Source organism: Caretta caretta, chromosome 8 (assembly GCF_965140235.1).
Source record: "Caretta caretta isolate rCarCar2 chromosome 8, rCarCar1.hap1, whole genome shotgun sequence".
Taxonomy (NCBI): domain Eukaryota; kingdom Metazoa; phylum Chordata; order Testudines; family Cheloniidae; genus Caretta; species Caretta caretta.
In genome coordinates, this window is record NC_134213.1 from 38745529 (window position 1) to 38771266 (window position 25738).

The window sequence follows — 25738 nt, forward strand, 5'->3', positions numbered from 1 at the left end:
TCTAAAAAATAGCACATAAACAATCTGTTTAGTAATTTATTTGGCCTATAATATAATTTCTTGTTTTAGCTTCTGTCATGGTGATAGTACTCAAGGAAACGTATGAAAGAAGAAACTCCAGAGATGGACACATCTCTGCACGTTGCTATACTGCATGTAACTTCCCGAGTAACTTTGCCGGCATAACTGGTACCGCATCTCTGTCCTGCCCATACAATCATGAAACTTCTCTAAAAGTTTACTCAGGCATCAATGAATTTAAGTTTCTCAGACCCTTCTTACCAAGTTTAGCTGGTGAATATAGTCCTACTGGGTCTATCCTTCCACCAAATACATTTCCAACAAAGAGGAGGGAAAAGTGTCAATAGAAAAGGTAATCGGTTTAAAATGTATGTATATAATTCTAATCAATAAAACACTGTTGTCCCGTTTTACATAAAATGTATATTAAAATGATTGAACTAGAGAAGTTAAGATCGGTTGTTATAGTTTCGTTTCCTCTCTATGTTCATTTTATATTACTGTCTATAAACATATAACAAACAGCCTTCAGAGCAAATGTATGTATAGTATATGTGTATATTTGCCCTGGGGATACTTATGGCACTTGATCTTAACTGTACCTAGGTTCCAAAGTTATACTGGTTTCTGTAATTGTCGGTTGAACACTTGGTGGCGCTGTTGGCCAAGGTGCTGCAGAAATGGCGAAGCAAATACTGTGCTCTCTATTGTTATAAAGGCGTCATCCAGGGAAGAGGAAAAGCGATAACTGCTTGGGAAGACATTCGAGGACTAATAAGTAGTCTGGCACCGGTAAGACAGCCTGCAGTATCAGAGCAGGGAGCATTGCTGGGAGCCACTCCGGGTCCCTGAGAGTTGCTGTACTTTGGAATGGCTTGCAGAGAAGGGAAGCTCGGCAGGAGAAGGCAAGTCCTGTCTGTCTTTCTGCTTGTTTCTGTTTGCGAGGCGGTATCGGACACCCTGCGATACTCCGTGCCGGAGGAGAGGGAAAGCGGATCTTTTGCAGGCAATATCGCAAAGGATCTGGGGCTGGATGTAAGAAAGCTCTCTGCTCGTAAGGCTAGGGTCGTTTCTTCTCAGGGCAGCCAAGAGCAGCTGCAGCTCAATGTAAACAGCGGGATTTATTAATAGGAGAGCAAATAGACCGAGAGTGGCTGTGCAGTCCCCTCTACCCGTGCAGTTTGTATTTCGAATTAGTGCTGGAAGATCCATTGCAGTTATATCGGGGCGAGGTGCAGAGAGAGGATATCAATAACAATTCACTTCCATTCCCACCCAAAAGAGCTGATCTTAAACATTAACGAAGTGTCTCAAACCCACACCCGCTTCCCCCTGCAAAGAGCCCAAGATTCAGACGTGGGAACAAACGGTATCCAAAGCTACACGATCAGTTGCAATGAACGCTTCCGTCTGGATGTGCAAACCCACCAGGACGGCAGCAAATATGCGGAGCTGGTGCTAGAGAAACCGCTAGATCGTGAGGAGAAGACAGAATTTAATTTGATCCTCACAGCTGCCGATGGGGCATTCCGCAGAGGACGGGCACAGCCCAGGTAGGCGTCGTTGTTCAAGATACAAATGACAACTCTCCTCAGTTCAGTCAGTCTCTATACGGTGCAGTTGGTGGGAAATAGCCTTCGGGGTACTCTGGTCTCTAAGGTTGAAGCAAGCGATTTGGATCATGGTTCAAATGCAGAAATCACCTATTCATTCAGGCAGGTACCTAACAAAGTCCTCTGGTTATTCAAGTTAAACCAATTAACAGGTGAAATCACCGTTTGGGGACTTACTGATTTTGAAGAAGCAGCGATGTATAAACTGAACATTGAGGCCACCGATTCTGGGGGCCTCTCTGCACACTCCACGGTCCTTGTGAAGTTTATAGGTGTAAATGACAATCCCCCAGAGGTGACAATCACCTCTGTAACCAGCCCGGTATCTGAGGACTCCCCCAACGAGATTGTGGTAGCCCTGTTCTGTGTCAGAGACCGGGACTCCGGGGACAATGGGGAAACAATTTGCTCCATTCAGGCTAATCTCCCTTTTGCTCTAAAACCAACTTTCCAGAATTATTACGAGTTAGTGACACAAAGTCCACTAGACAGGGAGGAAGTGCCGGAATATAATATAAGCATCACAGCCACAGACCTAGGGCACCCCAGGCTAACCGCTGAGCGGGTCATCAGTGTGCAAATATCGGACATTAACGATTGTTTAATCAGTCATCATATCTCATGTACCTGAAGGAAAACAACAATCCCAACCAGCTGGTTGGAGCTGTGCGCTCTGAAGACATGGATACAGAGCAGAATGCCAGAGTGAGGTACTATTGCCTGGGAAGGTCGGTGACTTCCAGTTGTCTTCTTACATCTCCTTAAACTCCGAAGACTGGAATGTGTACGCTCTGCGGTCTCTGGGTTATGAGCAAACGAGGGATTTCCAGGTTACAGTGAGAGCTGCAGATGGCGGGTCCCTTCCACTGAGCTCTGAAGTCATTGTTCGAGTTGTGATAATTGATGAAAATGACAACGCCCCCTTCATTTTATACCCTCTGCAGAACAGCAGCTCCCCCGCTAATGACCTGGTTCCCAGATCGGCAGAGGCGGATTAACTGGTGACAAAGGTGATGGTTGTGGATGGAGATTCCGGTCAGAATTCTTGGCTTTCCTACCAGCTGCTGAAAGCCACAGACCCAGGTCTCCTCATTGTCGGGCTCCAAAACGGGGAAGTAAAAACCACGAGGCCAGTGACTGAACGAGACAACTTTCAACAAAAGCTTGTCATCCTGATTAGGGATAATGGAAAGTCACCTCGCTCCACTACAGCGGAAGGTCCATGTGCTCCTGGTAAACGGGCTCTCAGACGCCTACATGCAGATAGAGGATACGTCAAAGGAAGCAGAAGAAGATGGAACGTTGATTTTGTATTTAGTAATTTATTTGGCTTTAATTTCCTTTATTTTTCTTGGTGATATTTTTCTTTGTGGTGATAACTGTCGCCATGATGAGAAATACAGCAGGAATGTGCAGGGAAAGATACATTGCGTCCTCCAGGAATTTTTACGGCGATTCCAACTTTTCCAACACCTTGCTAGACATAACAGGCACTGGGACTCTCTCGCAATCCTACCGTTATGAGGTCTGTCTGACAAATGGGCCAGGCAACAGTGACTTTAAATTCTTTCAACCGCTGGGATCGCCTTTGCCTGTGGAAAATGGTAATGTGGAAGTGAATCCCAAGACCAGTTTGGAGACTCAGACTAATTCCAACATGCTGGATGGAAAGGATCCCGTGAGAGGGGTGAGTGAGCACTTCCACTTAGCGCTTGCGCTATGGAGACAGGAGTATTGTTTGGATAATTTTATTTATCTTATGCCTCCACTAAAAGTTCATTGTTAATAATAAAGGGATGAAACCCCTATATACATCCTTTCTCCTTCCCTTTCCATAATCTATATGTATTTACCTGGGATTGAAACACATTTTGGACTATATACACGTATGCCTTCGTATGAATCAATGGTATTTCTCCCTTGAAATAATATAGGTTGCTATTTTCAAAGGATCCTAAACGATAAAGCCCCAACACTGCATTGAAATTGGTGCCCAACTCCATCTTTTGAAAATCCCAGCCATGGGTTTATTCTTCTTAACGTTCACCTCCTTGATTTCCAAACTACAAGGCTGTGATATGAGAGTACTGAATAGCCTAAAGGCCATAACCAAGCGAGAAAGTTACGTCCTATTTAGGTTCTGATCACTATTTAGGTTCTGTCCATCAATTATAAGATACAAGTTCGTATACATCGGACAAGGGGTCACAACTTGTGTTGCTATAACTGTTAATTGTGACAAATTTGGAAATCTGTAGGCTTTGTATTGTATTGCTGAGATAATGGTTGCATTTTTATTTGTTTGTTTGTATAGAGGGAGTAGCTTTTTGTTTATTAAAGAATTTTTAACAAATTAACCTAGTTATTTTAAAAAGGATTGGAAACTAGGCAATGAAGAGGAGAAGGCTATTGTACTAATAATCTAGAGACTGTTTGTACTGGCAGAGAAAACTAATTTTGGAGTACCAGAAGATGAAGGAATGGGGGCAAAGAAAATCCATGAGGTAGACAGTGCTAGCCCATGAAGAGTGGGTTTGTTGTTGCTGTTATTTAAAAACGGGGATTTAAAAAAAAAAAACTGGGTCCTGAAATGAACGTGGGACCGATGGAGTCCTCTAAGGATTGAAGTGTCGTCATCATGCTTATTTCTGTATTTCAGAAAGTGGGCATTAAAATGTTGTGCATCCCATAGTTCAGAAAGTTGGGTCTCGAGAGAAGAGTTATAGTAGACAGGGGAAGAGAGATGAAGGCATTAATAGAGATTTTTCAAGAAAACGGAGTGAAGCAGCGTTGTACGTCGGTGATGTTTGAGGAGAATGGGGGACGGGAGAATGATGATCGTAGGTTGCCAGCGCCCAGCTCTAAGAGATGAAGAAGGAGAAGAAAAGTTCTAAGTCACGGATGGTACCAAAATTTAGGACAGTAAAGGCAAATAATTCACAAAAGATTGAGGCCGACTGGAGGTTGCTCCCGTGGCCCAGAAAAGTGAAAGGAAGCTGAATTTGTATCTGTCTCTATAAAGTATTTCTTTAAATATTTGTAAACTACTATAGGGATCAATTCTTATTATGGGAGTTGTGTGGAGTGAGGTATATAAAAGCCATCCCCTATCATCCAGAGACCAGTGGTTTGGTAGAAAGAATAAATGGAACATTGAAGTATATGCTAAGCATGTATGTTATGCGGCAAGAGAATGACTGGGATGTGTTGCTCCCTTATTTGTTATTCACATACAGATTTTCCCCCTAGGGGGACGTGCGCAAGGATTTTCATTTATTTTTATAGGGGCACTTTATACACCGGCTACCTGGGCTCCCCATCCATCCCCACAGCGCCGCTGGGCCTGCTGCCTCACCACCCGCATTGTCCCAAGCTCCCTTCTGCTACGCTCCAAACACCTACTGGAGGCTGCAGGCGAGGAGGGGTCAGCCGGCTTCCCAGCTCTCCTCTTGCGGAAGCTTTTCTGCCAGCTCGGCTTCCCTGCACCAGGCGCCATCAAGTGGCGCTCAGCAGGGCGCTAGCTGCAGTGCCTTTCCCAGGCACGCCCATTCAGCCCCGCTCAGCCCAGTTCCCACCCTGGCAGAAAGGGGGGAAGATGGGCTGGGGGAGGAAATCCCAGGGCAAGGGGTGGGGCAGAAGCTGGGGGCAGTGGCCCTGCTTGCCCCCCTTGTGCACGCCCCCCCCTTAAACTGCTTTATGGGAAACTGGTCAGGGGACCCCTAGATTTAATTCAAGGCTCTAGAGAGGGTAGTATAGAAGAGTCAGGACAGCCCAGAGGGGAATATGTCACTTGATTTTAAAGAGAATTTAAAGCTATGATAGACTTGGAAAGAGGCAGAAGTCTGAAAAAACATGGCAAGACAGGTGTACTGAGGAAAGATCCTTTGGTATAGTTGACTTTGTGTTAGTGTTGATTCCAGTGAGGAAAAACAAGATGCAAGGCTATTGTGAGAGACTCTTGGAGATGATAATGAGGTCACTTATAGTGTAAAGTAGCCCCCTGGCAGGGGAGCTCGTGCAAATGGTACATGTCAATAGTTAAAAGCTTACCAAGAGAGAAAGATGGCAGGCAGTGAATATGATTTGTTGTGCTGATGAGGGAACATTTACTGCCTCTTTAATTGATTTTATCAGAGAGAGTAAGGATTCCCCTAAAGAGCATTGTTATTTGGGAGGCTTGGGACCCAACCCAAAAGCAGGAGATGTTGATCCTCTTGAAATACCACAGCTAGGTATTTTCCAACCTGCAGGTGTAAAGAGCAAAATAGAGCATTTCATTAAAGCTAGGGGACACGCCCTACTCCTAGCAGAGCAAATTGTGCTAAATGAGAAATTAAAGACAAACTCAGGAGGAAGTGGAGAGCATGTTAGACATAGGAGTGATTATTAAATCAAAAAGCATCTCCTATTATGATGGTTCCTAACAGGGACAAAACAATTAGATTTTTATGTGGGTTTTAGAAGGGTAAATGCCATCACCTAACCCTGCTCCTTACTCCACACCCAGGACAGAATACCTACTGGATCTACTGGGGAGTGAAACGTACATCAGTAATCTGAATTTAATTTAAGGGTATAGGCAAATTCCCTTAGATGCTGATATCCAGGAAAAGTCAGCTTTCATAGTGGAATCTGGTCTATATGGATGTGGGGGCTACCTTTCAAAGGCTAATCAATGCAGAGCTGCTAAACTAGGGGAATATTGCTCCTTCCTTTTCCCCTGACACCATCCCCCGTATTCAGTACCGAAGCTGACACTTCACGCTCATAATTGAGACAGTTACTAGAAGCTGTACCTAGAGTAGAATCATATTTTCAAGTATCTGTGCCATAGCACATAGCACATAGCATCTCTGTGGCTCCATCAGTCACATTATTGCAAGAAGAACTGAAATAAATGTAGATATACGTAAGTGGGAAAATCAAAATAATAACGCTATCCAATGAAAGCAATTTAATGGAATCAATAATTTTAGTGGCGGCGCTGTTGACCATAGACCAGCAGATCCTTTAGCCATATTAGTTAGGAAGCAATATGCACGCTAAGCCGAAGGAAAAACCATTTTAGCTATTCAGGAGGAATGGCCAAATATGGTGTAAGGATGTTTTAAATACATTCAGGGACAGCATTAATGGCCGAATTATTCGCAATTAAGGTACAATATTGGACGTCAAGAAAATGGCTGGAAAGCATAGTGATTGCTTTAAAAATACTCTGTTTTGTTGAAGTAAAATGGTGTGTTAGTTATCAAACGGATCCATGAAAAGGCATGTAGCCTAGTTTATTCTCTCTCTGTGTGGGTGCCGGGCGTGATCCGAAACAATTCTGTGTTCTTTAGCTGAGGACGTGGAAAGTGACTCCCTTGTCACCAGTATTGCGAAGGACTTAGGGGCTGCTGTTAGCCAGCTGTCTGCGGTCCGCATTGTTTCTGAAGGGATCATTCAGCTGAATCTAAACACCCGGGATCTGCCAATAAAAGAAAAACTGGACCTAGAGTAAAACTGCCTGGAAACTGAGATCTGTAAAATATTCTTGAAACCCCCATTGTCTCCAATCCAAGCGTAAGTGGTGGAGGTTTCCTACGTAAACGATCATTCCTCTCTGTTCCGTTCCCCGAAAATGAAATGGATGTAGAGATGCCGGAAGCCACATCCGTTGGGTCCGGCTTTCCTCTGGACATTGCCCAGGATTTAGTTGTGGGAGGCAATAGCCTCCAGATCTACACGCTAAGCTCCGATGAGCTGTCAGGGTTAATGGGGTTGGCTTTAAATGCTCAGAGCTGGTACTGTACTGCAGAGGCACTTGGACCGGGAAGAGAAGCTGGGGATTAGTTTAACTGCAACCAATGGGGATTCTCCACCCAGGTCTGGCACGGGACAGGTCTGCGTTATAGTCCTCCTGGATGCCAATGGTAGCATCCTTGTCTTTACTCGCGCGATTTACTAAACACGTTTTCCGGAAAACAGCCCCATTGACCAGTAAATCAGACAGATGTCGTCAGCTATTCCAGCTACACTCTGTCACCAGAGCAAAACGAATCTGCTGAAGGGTGGATTTTGAGAAAGCTAAAAATTACCCGATGGAGCGTAGAGCCACAAACGACTGGGGTCTGTCTGCGTACTGCGAAGTCCTCGTGGAGGTTCTGAATGTGAATGACAACCTGCCGGAGGAGATAGCACTCACATCCTTCACCGAGGAGTCCCCCCAAGGACAGTGTCAGAGACGCAGATTCCACGGACAGTCGGAATTTTGCTCTAGATCCTGCTTTTAATTATTACGATGAGCTGCGGACCACAAAGGCTCGGGAGAGAACATCGGAGTTATAAATACAGTCATCAATGCCATGGACTCAGGGACGCCCAGCCTAACCACTCAGATATCAGAGGATATCGTCTCCACGCAGTTATCAGGCATTTAATGACAATTCTCTAGAATTTAACCAGACATCCTACACTATATACTTGAAGGAAAACATCGCCCCAGCTGTACTGATTGACAATGTAAATGCTGTTGATTTAGATTGAAAGCAGAAGGCCAAAATGAAATGTTCCTTAGTGCAGAGTCAGATAAGTGAGCTGCCTTATATCTCCCTAAATTTTGAAAATAGTAATATTTATATTCTTAGTACCCTGGATTATGAAAAGGTAAGAGATTGCCAAATTGCAGTGAGAGTGGCGGATGGCAGCTGTGAAGTCCAGGAGGAGCTGAAATCGTCATCTGAGTTGTTATAATTGATAAAAATGACAAAGCCCTGTTCATTTTATACTGTCTACAGAACAGCACCTCCACCCTGGTTCTGAGAGCAACAGAGGCGAGTTACGTTGTGGCTAAGGTGGTGGCATTGATTCTGGTCAGAATTTTTGGCTTTCCTACAGACTGCCGAAGGTCACAGACCCAGGTCACTTTCGGACTCCAAAATGGAGAAGTAAAGACCGACAGACCAATTACAGAGAGAGATCAAGTTAAGCCAAAATTAGCTGTTGTTTAAACAATGGACACCTGCCCTAATCCAGTGCTGCTACGCTAAATATACGGCTAGTGGATGGGTTTTCAGAAGTGCATATACATGTGTAACTACGAAAGAGGAGCAGCGTCGCATATTAAATATAAATATATATTTAGGTTGAAATTGGCTTCAATTTCATTGTTTCTTGTTTCTGTCGTGGTCCATACTGCTGTACAATACGTAAACACAAGAAAACCAGGAGAAAATCAGGAAAAAGATGCATGTGACGTCTTCCCGTTGCCCTCTTAAAAAAAAAAAAACAAAACGGGGAAGGATCCCTTCGCCAGAACTACATATGTGATGGTTGATCAACAGTGAGTTCAGGTTTTTCAGGCCTCAGTTTCCTAGTTTTCCTGTTGAGGACCCAAATAAAGAAGGCAATTATAGGACTTCGGTGAGTACCCAAGATATCGACAACCTCGCTGAAGAAATAGAAGCAAGGGGGCACATGAGAGAATTGCATTGAGGTGTCTTATGGTATTTGCATGTGTAGAATAAACGTTCTAGGATGTTAGAGAAGAAAAGATGTGGAAGTATGAGAATCCATTTTATTTCTCTATTAATTTATATTTCTCTCTAGTATAATGGGAAGTAAACTGGGTTAAGAAGTTCTGACTATAAAATATTATAATCACAAATTGTGTTTAAAAAAGAAATCTTTGCCATGCAGAGAGTAACCACACGCAATAAGCTTATACTATAAAACCATGAATGTCCTATTTTAGCTGAGCCACAAGGTGGCGATATTACCAAAGACGGTGCTGAAAAGGCAGCTTTTCGGACTCCGCCAGCACTCAGTGGAAGTTGCACTCAGACATCTGAATCCAGAGGACAACGGCTCTGCGCTGGGAGCGGGTGACAAAAAATAGGGAAAGGGCGGATGGAATAATTACAAATAAAAACAATACTGGAGGACAAATCGTTTTTCCTCTAGCACAACATATAGCAGCTTTGCAGACAGGCCTGTGTTTCAGATCTGACCCGGGAATGGCTGGCGGAATGGAGACTCGCCCCAGGAAAAGGCAAGTTCTGTGTTTCTTTCTATGTTTGTGTGTGTCCCTGGTGGCTTGTGAGACGATCCGCTATTCTGTGCGTGAAGAGAAGAAAAGCGGGTCCCTAGTTGCTAATGTTGCAAAGGATTTGAAACTGGATGTAGGGGAATTGTCTGGTCGCAGTGCTCGGCTAGTTTCTAAAAACACCAAAGAGTATTTTGAGCTGAACACGAGCTCCGGGGATGTGATAATAAAGGAGAAAATAGACCGTGAGGATCTGTGCGGACAGAGCGACCCGTGTTTGCTGCAATTCGAAATTGTGTTGGAAAATCCACTGCAGCTGTACCGAATGGAGGTGCAGATACATGATGTGAATGACAATTCCCCTAAATTCTCTAAAAATGAATTCCCTTTGGAGCTGCCTGAACATCTCCCTGTAAACAGCCGCTTCCCCTTGGAAAGGGCCCAAGATTCAGACATAGGAACAAACGGCATCCAGAGCTACGCAATCCTCTCTAATGAGCACTTCAGTCTGGATGTGCAAACCCGGGGAGACGGCAGTAAATACGCGGAGCTGGTGTTAGAGAAACAATTAGATCGGGAGGAGCAGGCGCAGCTGATGCTGATTCTCACAGCTGCCGATGGGGGCCTGCCACAGAGAACTGGCACAGCCCAAATACGCATTAATGTCCTGGACAGCAACGATAACTTCCCCCAGTTTAGTCAGTCAGTGTACAAGGTGCAGTTAATGGAAAATAGTCCTCAGGACACTTTGGTCACTAAGGTTGAAGCTAGTGATTTGGATCAAGGTCCAAATGCAGAAATCACCTATTCATTCGGGCAGGTGCCTGACAGAATCCTCAAGTTATTCAAATTAAATCAATTTTCCGGAGAAATCACTGTTTTGGGGATAATTGACTGTGAAGAAAGAAGCAGTTATGAGATGAACATCCAAGCCACGGATGGCGGGGGTCTATATGCGCACTGCAAAGTCCTGGTGGAGATCGAGGACATGAATGACAACGCCCCGGAAGTGACGCTGACGTCCCTCAGTGGCACCATACCCGAGGACTCCTCCCCTGAGACGGTGGTGGCCCTGTTCAGTGTGAGAGACCGAGACTCCGGGGACAATGGCAGAACGGTCTGCTCCATTCAGGACAATGTCCCTTTTGCTTTAAAATCGACTCTGAAGAATTATTACGAGCTTGTTACACAAAAGCCCCTGGACCGAGAGAAAGTGCCTGAGTATAACATAAGCATCACAGCCACAGACCGGGGGACTCCGAGGCTCACCTCAGTGAGGGTCATCTGTGTTCAGCTATCGGATATTAATGACAACCCCCCTGTATTTAATGAAAGTTCGTACGTCATGTACCTGAAGGAGAACAACCACCCGGGCCTGTTGATTGGAACTGTCCATGCTGCTGACCTGGACACAGAGCAGAATGCCAAAGTGACATATTCGGCGTTGCCTGGCAACATCGGTGACCTCCCCTTCTCCTCCTCCATCTCCATAAACTCCGAAAACGGGAATGTGTACGCTCTGCAGTCTCTGGATTATGAGCAAACGAGGGATTTCCAGGTTACAGTGAGAGCTGCAGATGGCGGGTCCCCTCCACTGAGCTCTGAAGTCATTGTCCGAGTTGTGATAATTGATGAAAATGACAACGCCCCCTTCATTTTATACCCTCTACAGAATAGCAGCTCCCCCGCTAATGACCTGGTTCCCAGATCGGCGGAGGCGGGTTACCTGGTGACGAAGGTGGTAGCTGTGGATGGAGATTCCGGTCAGAATTCTTGGCTTTCCTACCAGCTGCTCAAGGCTACAGACCCAGGTCTCTTCGCTGTGGGTCTCCAAACCGGGGAAGTAAAAACCAGCAGGCCTATAACGAGCCCAGACTCTGTTAAACAGAAACTTATCGTCCTGGTTAGAGACAACGGAGAGCCGCCCAGATCCACCACCTCGACGCTTAATGTGCTTCTGGTGGATGGGTTTTCAGACGCCTACATGCAGTTACTGGATGTACCACAAGAAGAGGAGCAGCAGGACACAATAACCCTGTATTTAGTCATTTCTTTGTCTTTCGTTTCATTCCTTTTTCTGGTTTGTGTGGTAACAATTATCGCCATCCGGCTATACAAGACAAGGCAGTGCCGAGAGCGGTATGTTCCATCGTCCAGGAACTTTTATTTTGAGCCCAACTTCCCCACAAATCCTGCGAACACGAGCGTCACTGGGAGTCTGCCTCAATCTTATTGTTATGAGGTTTCCTTGACAACTGGGTCTGGCACGAGTGAATTTAAATTTCTAAGGCCGTTGGTACCATCTCTATCCGCTGACCCCAGCGCTGCAGGAGGGTCCGTTCTTGACTCTCAGATTAACTCTCAGCTTAAGGAGGAGAAAGAATCTCTGAGAGAGGTGAGTGCTTATTTCACTCCATCTGCATCAATACCTTGGTTGAATATGTTTTTTTTTCTACTGCTCTGAAAATTACCTAGATTACTTGCAGAAATGTCTAGAGATTTTTTTTTCGTCTGGAGCTTTTTCTGTAGTTCATTGTTCATCTTCTATACTTGCATTATGTCCAAGGTAATGTAATTCCACTTAAGTAGTTTTCTATGCTATCCCCCCACACTCCACCTCAGCCCACCCTACCCCTTACCTCCCCCCCCCCCCAAAAGAAAAAAAGATCATTTATCAAAGTGTGATACTGGTCTCTGTGCAGAGTCTTGGATCTCTGCAAAGGAATCTTGAAGCTTGTCTAAGGAAATTTTTAAAAGTAATTGTTTGTGATAGCACCGGAATTATGTGATCTAGATAATGTTATGCACGGTGCGAGTCTAGGGAATCTGAAATGTTACAAAGAATCTGAGTGTACCCTTGCTTCTTCAGTTGTGTTTTCGGACGGTGAATCTATATGAGGCGCGAGTTGCCGGGCTACTGTGTGAATGTGAAATGACGCAGATCAGGGAGCACTTAAAGTAAAATAATTCTATCTGAAGAAATGTAAATTGCACTTTATTTGTCCATCAAACCCTTTGCAATGGGAGTAGCCAGCCGTGGCTGCAGTTTCACAGTGGGAGGTACTTATAAAAGGAAGAGGCAATGTTTACCTAAATCCTATGAAGTCACCGTAATTTACAGCTTCTGGAGTTTATGAACCCATAACAATCAACACCGACGTGAAAGACCCCTATTACATGCATATATAGTGGCAACTGATGGCATCAATATATTTGCAGACAGCAAGTCATTGTCCAAGTTATTATTTAATTAAAATGACAACGGACCCTTCATTTTACACCGTTTTCAGAACAGCCGCTCCCCTTTAAGACCTGGTTCGCACAGCAACTGGGGCAACTTATCTTGTGACTAAGGTACATGGAGACTCTGGTCAGAATTCTTGGCTTTCCTACCAACTGCTTAGAGCCACATACCCAGTTCTCTTGACTGTCGGACTCCAACATGGAGAAGGAAAGACCGAGAGACTTTAAATTTAAATTTCGGAGCGAGACCACATTAAGCCAAAATTAGTTGCCATTGTTAAAGACCAGGGACACCTACCGCACTCAAAGGCTGCGACGCAAAATATACTGCTAGCTGCTGTGTTTTCATATGAACATATGCGAGCCAGTCGGTCAGTGACGTAACTACGGAAGAGGAGCAGGATGGCATGTTAAATATATATTTAGTAATGTGTTTCGCTTCAATTTCATTTCCTTTTCTTGTTTCTGCTGTGGCCTGTGTTTGCATAAACATACATAAGACAAGAAAATCAGGAGAAAGATACATGTTTGCTTCTTCCAGTTGCTACGGGAGACCCATTTTGTTGTATAATTGTGTAGAAAACAGAACTGGATCCTTTCCCCAGAGCTACATATATGATATTTGCTTAACCACCGGGTCGACCACCCATTAGTTCGTTTCTTAAGCCGCAGTTTGCTTGTTTTCCTGAGTAGCACCATACTAGGCCAGAGAATCATGAGACTTCGGTGGGTTTCCAGGTGACCTCGTGGAGGAAAGAGAATCGGTGACACAGGTGAGCGAATTGCATTGACTTGTTTTACATATTTAGCTATGGAAAATAAAAGTGCTGGGATGTGAGAGAGGAAAACGGATTATGGAAGTATCACAAGTCGGATTATTTTTTCTAATACTTTATAACTATTTCTCATTTAATGGGAAATAACCTGGGTTAACCACTTCCTTACTTGAAATATTTGAAACACAATGTGTACCTAACAGAGAGAAATCTTTGCCATGCAGATAATAATTGGGCACAGTAAATTAACAATTTTGAGATGTGTTGTTCTAGCCTCTGCCATTTAATGACCTGGTTCCCAGATCGGCGGAAGCCGGTTACCTTGTGATCAAGGTGGTGGCTGTAGATGAAGATTCTGGTCAGAATTCTTGTCATTCCCATCAACTGCTGAAGGCCACAGACCCAGGTCTCTTCACTGTCGGACTCCAAAATAGGGAGGAAAAACCACTATGCAAATTACGGAGCGAGACCCCTTTAACCAAAAACAAAATATCACTGTTAAAGACAATATACACCTTCCCCAATTTGCTATTGGGACGCTAAATATACTGCTAGTGGATGAGTTTTCAGATGCGTATCTGCAATACAGTGACATACCTACGAAAGAGGAACATGTTGGGATATTAAATATATACTTAATCTCTTAGGCTTCATTTCATGTTTTTCTTGTTTCTGCTGTGGCCAGTATTGCCATAAAATACATAAGACAAGAAAGTCAGGAGAAAGATACACGTCTGCTTGTAGATGCCAGGATTCGATCGCTTCCCCAGAATTATATATATCATGCTTGCTTAGCCACTTGGTCGATCATTAGTTAGTTCTAATTTATGAGGCCGCAGTTTCCTAGATTTCCTGTTGAGCGCCATAGTAGACACGGCAATCGTAGGATTTAGGGATTCCCAAAATATCGCTAAGCTAGTGGGCCGAAAGAGAAGTGCTGGGACAGGTGAGCGAATTGTAGTAACTTGTTTACTTAGCTAGCTGTGAAGAATAAAAGTATTGGGATGTGAGTGAAGAAAATGTGTTGTGGAAAGATAACAATTCAATGATTTATATGTTTTTTTCAACTTTCTACCTCCTCCAATCGGTAATAATCTACTTTAACATCTCGCCGTTCTTACAGTGAAACGTTATAAGCACGATTTGCACATAAAAGAGAAATCTTTTCTATGCAGAATAATATTAACAGCACATAATAAATTTACAATCTAAATACCATGGAATGTCTTATTTTAGCTGAGCCACAAGGTGGCGATATTGGCAAAAATGGTGCTGAAAATACAGATTCCCGGAGACCAGCAAAACTCAGTGAAAGCTGCACTCAGACATCTGAATGCAGAAGGCAACAGCTCTGCGCCGGGAACGCGTGACAAAGGATTACAGGGAAAGGGCGGCTGGAATAATTACAATAAGTCAATATTAGAGGACAAATCGTTTACTTTCTTGCACAACATATGAATGGCTGCAGCAGCTTTTCAGAGAGGCCTGTGTTTCAGATCTGACCTGGGAATGGCTGGCAGAATGGAGGCTCGCCCCAGGAAAAGGCAAGTTCTGTGTTTCTTTCTATGTTTGTATGTGTCCTTGGTGGCGTGTGAGACGATCCGCTATTCTGTGCGTGAAGAGAAGAAAAGCGGGTCCCTAGTTGCTAATGTTGCAAAGGATTTGAAACTGGATGTAGGGGAATTGTCTGGTCGCAGTGCTCGGCTAGTTTCTAAAAACACCAAAGAGTATTTTGAGCTGAACACGAGCTCCGGGGATGTGATAATAAAGGAGAAAATAGACCGTGAGGATCTGTGCGGACAGAGCGACCCGTGTTTGCTGCAATTCGAAATTGTGTTGGAAAATCCACTGCAGCTGTACCGAATGGAGGTGCAGATACATGATGTGAATGACAATTCCCCTAAATTCTCTAAAAATGAATTCCCTTTGGAGCTGCCTGAACATCTCCCTGTAAACAGCCGCTTCCCCTTGGAAAGGGCCCAAGATTCAGACATAGGAACAAACGGCATCCAGAGCTACGCAATCCTCTCTAATGAGCACTTCAGTCTGGATGTGCAAACCCGGGGAGACGGCAGTAAATACGCGGAGCTGGTGTTAGAGAAACAATTAGATCGGGAGGAGCAGGCGCAGCTGATGCTGATTCTCACAGCTGCCGATGGGGGCCTGCCACAGAGAACTGGCACAGCCCAAATACGCATTAATGTCCTGGACAGCAACGATAACTTCCCCCAGTTTAGTCAGTCAGTGTACAAGGTGCAGTTAATGGAAAATAGTCCTCAGGACACTTTGGTCACTAAGGTTGAAGCTAGTGATTTGGATCAAGGTCCAAATGCAGAAATCACCTATTCATTCGGGCAGGTGCCTGACAGAATCCTCAAGTTATTCAAATTAAATCAATTTTCCGGAGAAATCACTGTTTTGGGGATAATTGACTGTGAAGAAAGAAGCAGTTATGAGATGAACATCCAAGCCACGGATGGCGGGGGTCTATATGCGCACTGCAAAGTCCTGGTGGAGATCGAGGACATGAATGACAACGCCCCGGAAGTGACGCTGACGTCCCTCAGTGGCACCATACCCGAGGACTCCTCCCCTGAGACGGTGGTGGCCCTGTTCAGTGTGAGAGACCGAGACTCCGGGGACAATGGCAGAACGGTCTGCTCCATTCAGGACAATGTCCCTTTTGCTTTAAAATCGACTCTGAAGAATTATTACGAGCTTGTTACACAAAAGCCCCTGGACCGAGAGAAAGTGCCTGAGTATAACATAAGCATCATAGCCACAGACCGGGGGACTCCGAGGCTCACCTCAGTGAGGATCATCCGTGTTCAGCTATCGGATATTAATGACAACCCCCCTGTATTTAATGAAAGTTCGTACGTCATGTACCTGAAGGAGAACAACCACCCGGGCCTGTTGATTGGAACTGTCCATGCTGCTGACCTGGACACAGAGCAGAATGCCAAAGTGACATATTCGGCGTTGCCTGGCAACATCGGTGACCTCCCCTTCTCCTCCTCCATCTCCATAAACTCCGAAAACGGGAATGTGTACGCTCTGCAGTCTCTGGATTATGAGCAAACGAGGGATTTCCAGGTTACAGTGAGAGCTGCAGATGGCGGGTCCCCTCCACTGAGCTCTGAAGTCATTGTCCGAGTTGTGATAATTGATGAAAATGACAACGCCCCCTTCATTTTATACCCTCTGCAGAACAGCAGCTCCCCCGCTAATGACCTGGTTCCCAGATCGGCGGAGGCGGGTTACCTGGTGACGAAGGTGGTAGCTGTGGATGGAGATTCCGGTCAGAATTCTTGGCTTTCCTACCAGCTGCTCAAGGCTACAGACCCAGGTCTCTTCGCTGTGGGTCTCCAAACCGGGGAAGTAAAAACCAGCAGGCCTATAACGAGCCCAGACTCTGTTAAACAGAAACTTATCGTCCTGGTTAGAGACAACGGAGAGCCGCCCAGATCCACCACCTCGACGCTTAATGTGCTTCTGGTGGATGGGTTTTCAGACGCCTACATGCAGTTACTGGATGTACCACAAGAAGAGGAGCAGCAGGACACATTAACCCTGTATTTAGTCATTTCTTTGTCTTTCGTTTCATTCCTTTTTCTGGTTTGTGTGGTAACAATTATCGCCATCCGGCTATACAAGACAAGGCAGTGCCGAGAGCGGTATGTTCCATCGTCCAGGAACTTTTATTTTGAGCCCAACTTCCCCACAAATCCTGCGAACACGAGCGTCACTGGGACTCTGCCTCAATCTTATTGTTATGAGGTTTCCTTGACAACTGGGTCTGGCACAAGCGAATTTAAATTTCTGAGGCCGCTGGTACAGTCTCTAACCGCTGATCCAAGCGCTGCAGGAGGGTCCGTTCTTGATTCTCAGATTAACTCTCAGCTGAAAGGGGAGAAAGAATCTCTGAGAGAGGTGAGTGCTTATTTTACTCCATTTGCATTGATATCTTTTTTGAATATGTGTTTCTACATCTCTGAAAATTACTTAGAAGGGAGTCACAGAACCATTAATGTGGAATCCTGCTTTCTCCGGTTCTAGGAAAGGAGTGGTACTCCGGGAGAGCTGGCTGCGGGGGGCGGTGGGGGAAGAGTGTGAGAGATTGCTGTGCTGTGCAGAGCAGGTGGCTGATGATGGTGGGGCGGGAGGTTGTCCCTCTTCTCCTGCCTCAGGACGGTTGGTCAGGCTGCTCTCTGAAGTTAAAGAGACAGGAGACAGCATGCCAACATATTCTTGCCCAACACACACTCTGTCTCTCTCCCCATACACACTCCCTGTCACACACACTCTTTCTGCTCTCCCCTCCCACATACACTTCCGTTGAAAAGCAGCTGAGAATCTAGTAAAGGATGCCCGTGGAAGGATGGGGTTAAAACCTGCATGGTGATGCTATACCTGCTCCACGGGGAAATGCAAAACCTTCCCAAAGCACCCTGAGGCCAGTTGCACAGTGAGATAACTTGCTAGGCACAGTGCACTGCTCCCTGTGCCCATGCTAGAGCTGCTACTGTGGATGTGCTCTGCTGACACAAGAAGCATAGTGTGGACATGCAACAGAGGTTTAATTAAAGGGCTTTAATTAAAGTGGCATAACTTTTTTCCACAAAACTCTGTCCTGTAGACAAGGCCTGAGATTACTTCCAAAAATGTCTAGAGATAGTTTTGTAGGGATCTTTTTCTGTAGTTTATTCATATTTTCCACTTTTATGCTGTTCAAGCTAATATTTTAGTACTTGAGTACTTTTCCTTATGTTCTCCTAAGCTATTTTCCTCTCTAAAAACATTTATCAAACTGTGATACTGGTCTCTGTGCAGAGTCTGTGATCTTTGCAAAGCAAGGTTGAAGCTTCTCAACGGAAATTTGAAAAGTAATTGTTTATGTATTTGTTAAGAACTCAATAGCAGTGGAACTATGTGACCTATATAGAGCCCCTTGCAGAACACTCTGAGGAATCTTTGAAATTTGTTGTGCTTCTTCAGCTGTGCTTTCAGATAGTGAATCTCTGAGATGCTAGTTGCCGGGGTACTACGCGAATGTGAAATGAGGGAGATCAGGGAAACGTTAAAGTAAAATAGAGCAGTCTAAGGAAATGTAAACTGCGCTTTATTTTTCCATCAAATGCTTTGCAATGGGAGTGGCCAGCAGTGGCTGGGGTTTCACAGAGGAAGGTCTTGTAGAAGGAAGAGGCAATGTTTACTTAAATCCTATGAAATCACCATTATTTACAGCTTCTGGAGTTTATGAACCCATAACAATCAACACCGATGTGAAAGACCCCTATTACATGTATAGCAGTGATATAGTGGCTGATTATGGCATCAATAGGATTTTTGCAGGCAGCAAGTCATTGTCCAGGTTGTTAGTATTTGATTAAAATGACAACGGCTCCTTCATTTTATTACGTCTTCAGAACAGCACTTCTCCATTTAATCACCTGGTTCGCAGAGCAACGAAAGCTGATTATCTTGTGACCAAGGTGGTGACTGCAAATGGAGATTCTGGTCAGAATTCTTGTCCTTCCTACCAATTCCTAAAGACCACTGATATAGCTCTCTTCACAGTCGGAGTGAAAATGGGGAACAAAAATCACAATACCAATTATGGAGCGAGACTTCTTTAAGCAAAAACTAGATGTCATTCTTAAAGACAATGGACGCTTGCCCCAATCCACTTCTGCGATGCTAAATTTACTGCTATTGGATGGGTTTTCATATGAGCATATGCAATTCAGTACATAACTACGGAATAGGACTGTGATGGGGTATTGAGTATATACTTAATTATCTCTTTGGCTTCAATTTGTTGTTCTACTTGTTTCTGTTGTGGCCTGTATTACCATAAAATATATAAAACAAGAGAATCTGGAGAAATACACTGATCTGCTTCTTCCAGTTGCCATGGGAGACACATTTGTTCCGAATCATTGTGTAGAAGCCAGGACTGGATCCCTTCCCCACACTTCCCTATATGATGTTTGCTTAACAAGTAGGTCCGTCACTAGTTAGTTCTAGTTTATTAGGCCGCGGTTTCCTAGTTTTCCTCTTGGGCACCCTAATAAGCAAAGGAACCATAGGACTTCGAGATTTCCAGGATATCGCTAACGTCGTGGACGAAAGAGAAGAGATGGGACAGGGGATCCACTTGTAGTAACTTCTTTACTTAGCTAGCTGTGAAGAATAAAAGTATTGGCATGTGAGAGAAGAAACTGTGGTGTGGAAGGATCACAATTACATTGACTATTATATAATTTTGCAACTCTCTATCTCCTCCAATCGGTAATAATCTACCTTAGTATTCCACACTGTTTACTGTGAAATGTTATAACCACAATATGTACTTAAGAGAGAAATCTTTGCTATGCAGTTAATAACTGCACATAGTAAGTTTAAAATGTGAACATCATAGCATGTCTATTTTAGCTGAGCCACAAGGTGGCGATATTAGCAAAGATGGTGCTGAAAATGCAGCTTTTCGGACTCCGTCAGCCCTCAGTGGAAGCCGCACTCAGACTTCTGAATCCAGAAGACAACGGCTCTGCGCCGGGAACGGGTGACAAAGGATTACAGGGAAAGGGCGGATGGAATAATTACAAATAAAGTCAATATTGGAGGACAAATCGTTTACTTTCTAGCACAACATATGAATGGCTGCTGCAGCTTTGCAGAGAGGCCTGTGTTTCAGATCTGACCCGGGAATGGCTGGCGGAATGGAGACGCGCTCCAGGAAAAGGCAAGTTGTGTCTTTCTTTCTATGTTTGTGTGTGTCCCTGGTAGCGTGTGAGACGATCCACTATTCTGTGCGTGAAGAGAAGAAAAGCGGGTCCCTAGTTGCTAATATTGCAAAGGATTTGAAACTGGATGTAGGGGAATTGTCTGGTCGCAGTGCCCGTCTGGTTTCTAAAAGCACCAAGCAATATTTTGAGCTGAACACGCGCTCCGGGGATGTGATAATAAAGGAGAAAATAGACCGTGAGGACCTGTGCGGACAGAGAGATCCATGTTTGCTGCAATTCGAAATTGTGTTGGAAAATCCACTGCAGCTGTACCGAATGGAAGTGCAGATAGATGATGTGAATGACAATAACCCTAAATTCTCTAAAAATGAATTCGTTTTAAAAATGCCGGAACTGATCCCCATAAACACCCGCTTCCCCTTGGAAAGGGCCCAAGATTCAGACATAGGAACAAACAACATCCAGAGCTACGCAATCAGCGCTAATGAGCACTTCAGCCTGGATGTGCATTCCCGGGGAGACGGCAGTAAATACGCCGAGCTGGTGTTAGAGAAACAATTAGATCGGGAGGAGCAGGCGCAGTTGATGCTGATTCTCACAGCTGCCGATGGGGGCCTGCCACAGAGAACTGGCACAGCCCAAATACGTGTTAATGTGCTTGATACCAACGATAACTTCCCCCAGTTTAGTCAGTCAGTGTACAACGTGCAGTTAATGGAAAATAGTCATCAGGACACTTTGGTCACCAAGGTTGAAGCTAGTGATTTGGATCAAGGTCCAAATGCAGAAATCACCTATTCATTCGGGCAGGTCCCCGAGCGAGTCCTCAAATTATTTCAGCTCAATCAGTTCACTGGCGAAATCACTGTTTTGGGGATAATTGATTTTGAAGACGCAGAAATGTATGAAGTAGAAGTTCAGGCCACGGATGGTGGGGGGTTTTCTTCGCGCTGCAAAGTCCTGGTGGAGATCGAGGACATGAATGACAACGCCCCGGAAGTGACGCTGACGTCCCTCAGCGGCACCATACCCGAGGACTCCTCCCCTGAGACAGTGGTGGCCCTGTTCAGTGTGAGAGACCGAGACTCCGGGGACAATGGCAGAACGGTCTGCTCCATTCAGGACAATGTCCCTTTTGCTTTAAAATCGACTCTGAAGAATTATTACGAGCTTGTTACACAAAAGCCCCTGGACCGAGAGAAAGTGCCTGAGTATAACATAAGCATCATAGCCACAGACCGGGGGACTCCGAGGCTCACCTCAGTGAGGATCATCCGTGTTCAGCTATCGGATATTAATGACAACCCCCCTGTATTTAATGAAAGTTCGTACGTCATGTACCTGAAGGAGAACAACCACCCGGGCCTGTTGATTGGAACTGTCCATGCTGCTGACCTGGACACAGAGCAGAATGCCAAAGTGACATATTCGGCGTTGCCTGGCAACATCGGTGACCTCCCCTTCTCCTCCTCCATCTCCATAAACTCCGAAAACGGGAATGTGTACGCTCTGCAGTCTCTGGATTATGAGCAAACGAGGGATTTCCAGGTTACAGTGAGAGCTGCAGATGGCGGGTCCCCTCCACTGAGCTCTGAAGTCATTGTCCGAGTTGTGATAATTGATGAAAATGACAACGCCCCCTTCATTTTATACCCTCTGCAGAACAGCAGCTCTCCCGCTAATGACCTGGTTCCCAGATCGGCGGAGGCGGGTTACCTGGTGACGAAGGTGGTAGCTGTGGATGGAGATTCCGGTCAGAATTCTTGGCTTTCCTACCAGCTGCTCAAGGCTACAGACCCAGGTCTCTTCGCTGTGGGTCTCCAAACCGGGGAAGTAAAAACCAGCAGGCCTATAACGAGCCCAGACTCTGTTAAACAGAAACTTATCGTCCTGGTTAGAGACAACGGAGAGCCGCCCAGATCCACCACCTCGACGCTTAATGTGCTTCTGGTGGATGGGTTTTCAGACGCCTACATGCAGTTACTGGATGTACCACAAGAAGAGGAGCAGCAGGACACATTAACCCTGTATTTAGTCATTTCTTTGTCTTTCGTTTCATTCCTTTTTCTGGTTTGTGTGGTAACAATTATCGCCATCCGGCTATACAAGACAAGGCAGTGCCGAGAGCGGTATGTTCCATCGTCCAGGAACTTTTATTTTGAGCCCAACTTCCCCACAAATCCTGCGGACCCGAGAAGCACTGGGACTCTGCCTCAATCTTATTGTTATGAGGTTTCCTTGACAACTGGGTCTGGCACAAGCGAATTTAAATTTCTGAGGCCGCTGGTACCGTCCCTAACCGCTGATCCAAGCGCTGCAGGAAGGTCCGTTCTTGACTCTCAGATTAACTCTCAGTTTAAGGAGGAGAAAGAATCTCTGAGAGAGGTGAGTGCCTATTTCACTCCATTTGCATCAATACCTTGCTTGAATATGTTTGTTTCTGCTGCTATGAAAATTTCCTATATTATTTCCATAAATTTCTGGAGATGTTTTTTCTTCGGGAGCTTTTTCTGTAGTTGATACATTTTTTCCGACTTGTATGATGTTCAGGCTAATATATTTGTACTTAATTCCTTTTTTTATGTTATGCTCTTTTCCTCTCTAAAAGGCCATTCTTCAAAATGTGATATTGTCTGTGTGCAGACTCTCTGAGCTCTGCAAAGAAAGATTGAAGCTTGTCAAAGGAAAATTATAAAAGTAATTGTTTATCTATTTATCAAGAATGCAATAATAGCAGAATTATGTGACCTAGATAGCGAGTTCTGCATGGAATCTGAAATGTTACAAAGAATCTGAGCTTGTCCTTCCTTCTTCAGTAGTATTTTTGGAGGTAATCTATATGAGGTGCAAGTTTTAGGGTTACTGCATGAAGGTGAAAAGACAGAGATCAGGGAAACCTTAAAGTAAAATAGAAGTATCTAAGGGAGGGATCTCCCAACCCCTCCCCAGAATTTCCCCATTATCCCACTCCACAGTGGTCATTATTTATATGCGGTGTTGCCAGTTTACTCCTTGGTTGGAAATTTGAATTGAAACATAATATACACTTTAAAAGCATATAAAGCATATGATAAAATACTTGTACCTGAAAAAGCATAAGAAGTTTAAAAAGTATGAACAAAGACCAGCTGCCTCACCCAGCTACTGTTTTTTATGACAGTTTTGGTGCCTTCAGTTCAGTGATGCTGACCAACCTAATAATTTGAAATTATAATTTGTAAGCAAGGTCTGAATGAGCTCTCCCCTGACAGCTAGTGATGAGCTGGGCTATGCAGAGGGGAAGGCATCAGGGCCAGACTGTATTTACATGAACACACCTATTCTGCCTCAGTATCCAGCAGACGAGCTGTGTTGCCAAAGTGATCAGATTTGGCTGGTGTTGGGTTACAAATCACTTTAGTAATGAATGTGGGGGTAATGAAATGTTATCTTTATTGTATGAATAAAGGGCATCAGAACTGTACTTGATCTGTCCTGAGAAGGGTGACCTAAGTGCTTAATTTGTGCTAGGGCTGAGCCCTGGCACATGTAGTCTGGGCAGTTCATAGCTCTGGAACCTATGGGCTTGCCATATCAGTTATGAAAGTAAAAAACTTGCTTGAGCTCTGACACATCTTTCATTACAAATTAAGCACTAGTCACCCTCAACTGAACCGCACTCACTAAGCAGAGAGTGTGGATGTCAGATCTCAGTGGAGAGAGAAAGGGAGGGGATAGGTGTTTTGCTTGGTGGTGTGGGCTCTGCCTAAGAGTCACAGCACCATTTGACCTGCCCCTTCCCCTGTTTAAAGATAGAGCTTTTTAGGCTACATGGAGAGTCTTTTGTGTTTTTTTTTTAAGTGACCACTAGAGCTGAAATCACTGATAATCAGGTCTAAGTGCTCAGACCTGCTGTGGGACAGTGTTTCAGTGGAAGAGACAGCTCAGCCTGAACTAGCAGTGAGGTTCCCTTACTGAGGGATGAAATCACTGAGAGCTGGGTGGAATCTTGGGAGACCGATTTGCAGAGGTCACAGTGCCAGGTGGCAGCAGAAGGTGGCAGCACAGGGCCATTGGCGACAGAGCAGTGGACTGAATGGTGGCACAATGCACAAGAGTTGACAGAGTGAGTGACCTGAGTGAGTGGTGAGTGGCTGAAGGAATGAACAAGGTGCCTTCTCTCCCCTACCATGCAGGATGAGAGGTGAACTCATGCAAAAGCACCTGTGAACTCTGGGTCTCCACTGACCAAGGACAACAATTATGAATGGGGTTCAGTGGAGAGAGAAAGGAGGGGCACGTTAAAAGAACATTTGTTTGTTTTAGTAACTTTGTGCCAGAAAACTTATAATCTTGGCCTAGCAGGAAAACTTATACATTTCCTGCTAGGCCAAGATTTTTAAAATGTATTATTTCCCAAGGTTCTTATCTCACATTGTTGCTATCTCGAGAGGTCCTTATCTTGGGAAGTTTTTGTACTAAACATTTTTTATTATTATACATTATTTTTTACATAAGAACATAAAAACAGCCATACTGTGTTGGACCAATGGTCCATCTAGCCCAGTATCCTGTCTTCCAACTGTGGTCAATACCAGGTGCTTCAGAGGGAATGAACAGAACAGGAAATCATTAAGCGATTCATCCCCTGTCGCCCACTCCCAGTTTCTGGCAAACAGAGGCTAGGGACACTCAGAACATGGTATGGCATCCCTGCCCATCCTGGCAAATAGCCATTGGTGAAGGGCTGGCCTTACCATAAGGTGAACTGAGACGGCCGCCTTAGGTGCCAGACTGTGGGGGTGCGCCACTAGGACCCAGAGTGAAGAAAATTGTGTCTGCTGCTGGTGCATATGTATTCTCTCTCATAACAGGTGTGCAGGAGAAAAGGTGAGAGGGAAAAACAGAAAGCAGCAGGACCTGCAGGGAGTGAGAGGAGGAGGAGCCTCTTATGTACCTCTCTAGCACCCCCAGGAGCCTGGACTGATTAACACCAGCTTCTCAGGGAGCTTCCTGTTTCTTGCTGCTTCCCTGAACCCACTTGAGGAGAACAGGCAGTCAACTGAAGTAGTAGGAGCCAGTTAGGCCCTTAAGACACTGATATCTTCCCTCACTCAGGCCCTGCTACCAGCCTGCTTATTTGTCCCCTTCAACTGCGTGCTCAGAGCCACTATAGCTGGCACAGAACAGCAGTCATGAGTGAAAGAAGAAAACGCCCCTCTGGGGCAGCATTCAGAAAAAGAAAGAAAGCAAAGGAAGCTTTTCTATCTAAGCAGAAAGGAGCTCTACTGAGATACATAGGCACAAATGTTCATGGTGAGCCTTCCGGCC

At 44.9% G+C, this 25738-nt stretch overlaps 2 protein-coding genes and 1 pseudogene across 3 annotated transcripts in view; all 3 read left to right on the forward strand.

Moving 5' to 3' along the window:
• Positions 1–714: 714 nt before the first annotated feature.
• LOC125641577 (protocadherin beta-1-like) lies at positions 715–3158 on the forward strand (annotated as a pseudogene).
• A 6258-nt stretch (positions 3159–9416) lies between these two features.
• Positions 9417–25738, forward strand: part of LOC125641569 (protocadherin gamma-C5) — a 426447-nt gene continuing 410125 nt past the window's right edge. The window contains exon 1 of one of the 2 annotated variants that reach the window (XM_048861738.2): positions 9417–12052. In XM_048861738.2, the coding sequence (XP_048717695.2) occupies positions 9629–12052 (2424 nt within the window). In that variant the 5' untranslated portion in view covers positions 9417–9628. The remainder of the gene's footprint in view (positions 12053–25738) is intronic. The other variant, XM_048861707.2, reaches the window with a different exon arrangement.
• LOC142072981 (protocadherin beta-15-like) overlaps positions 14968–25738 on the forward strand; it is a 34413-nt gene continuing 23642 nt past the window's right edge. The window contains 1 exon segment of the mRNA XM_075131412.1: positions 14968–17609. Coding sequence (XP_074987513.1) covers positions 15135–17609 — 2475 coding nt within the window. The 5' untranslated portion in view covers positions 14968–15134.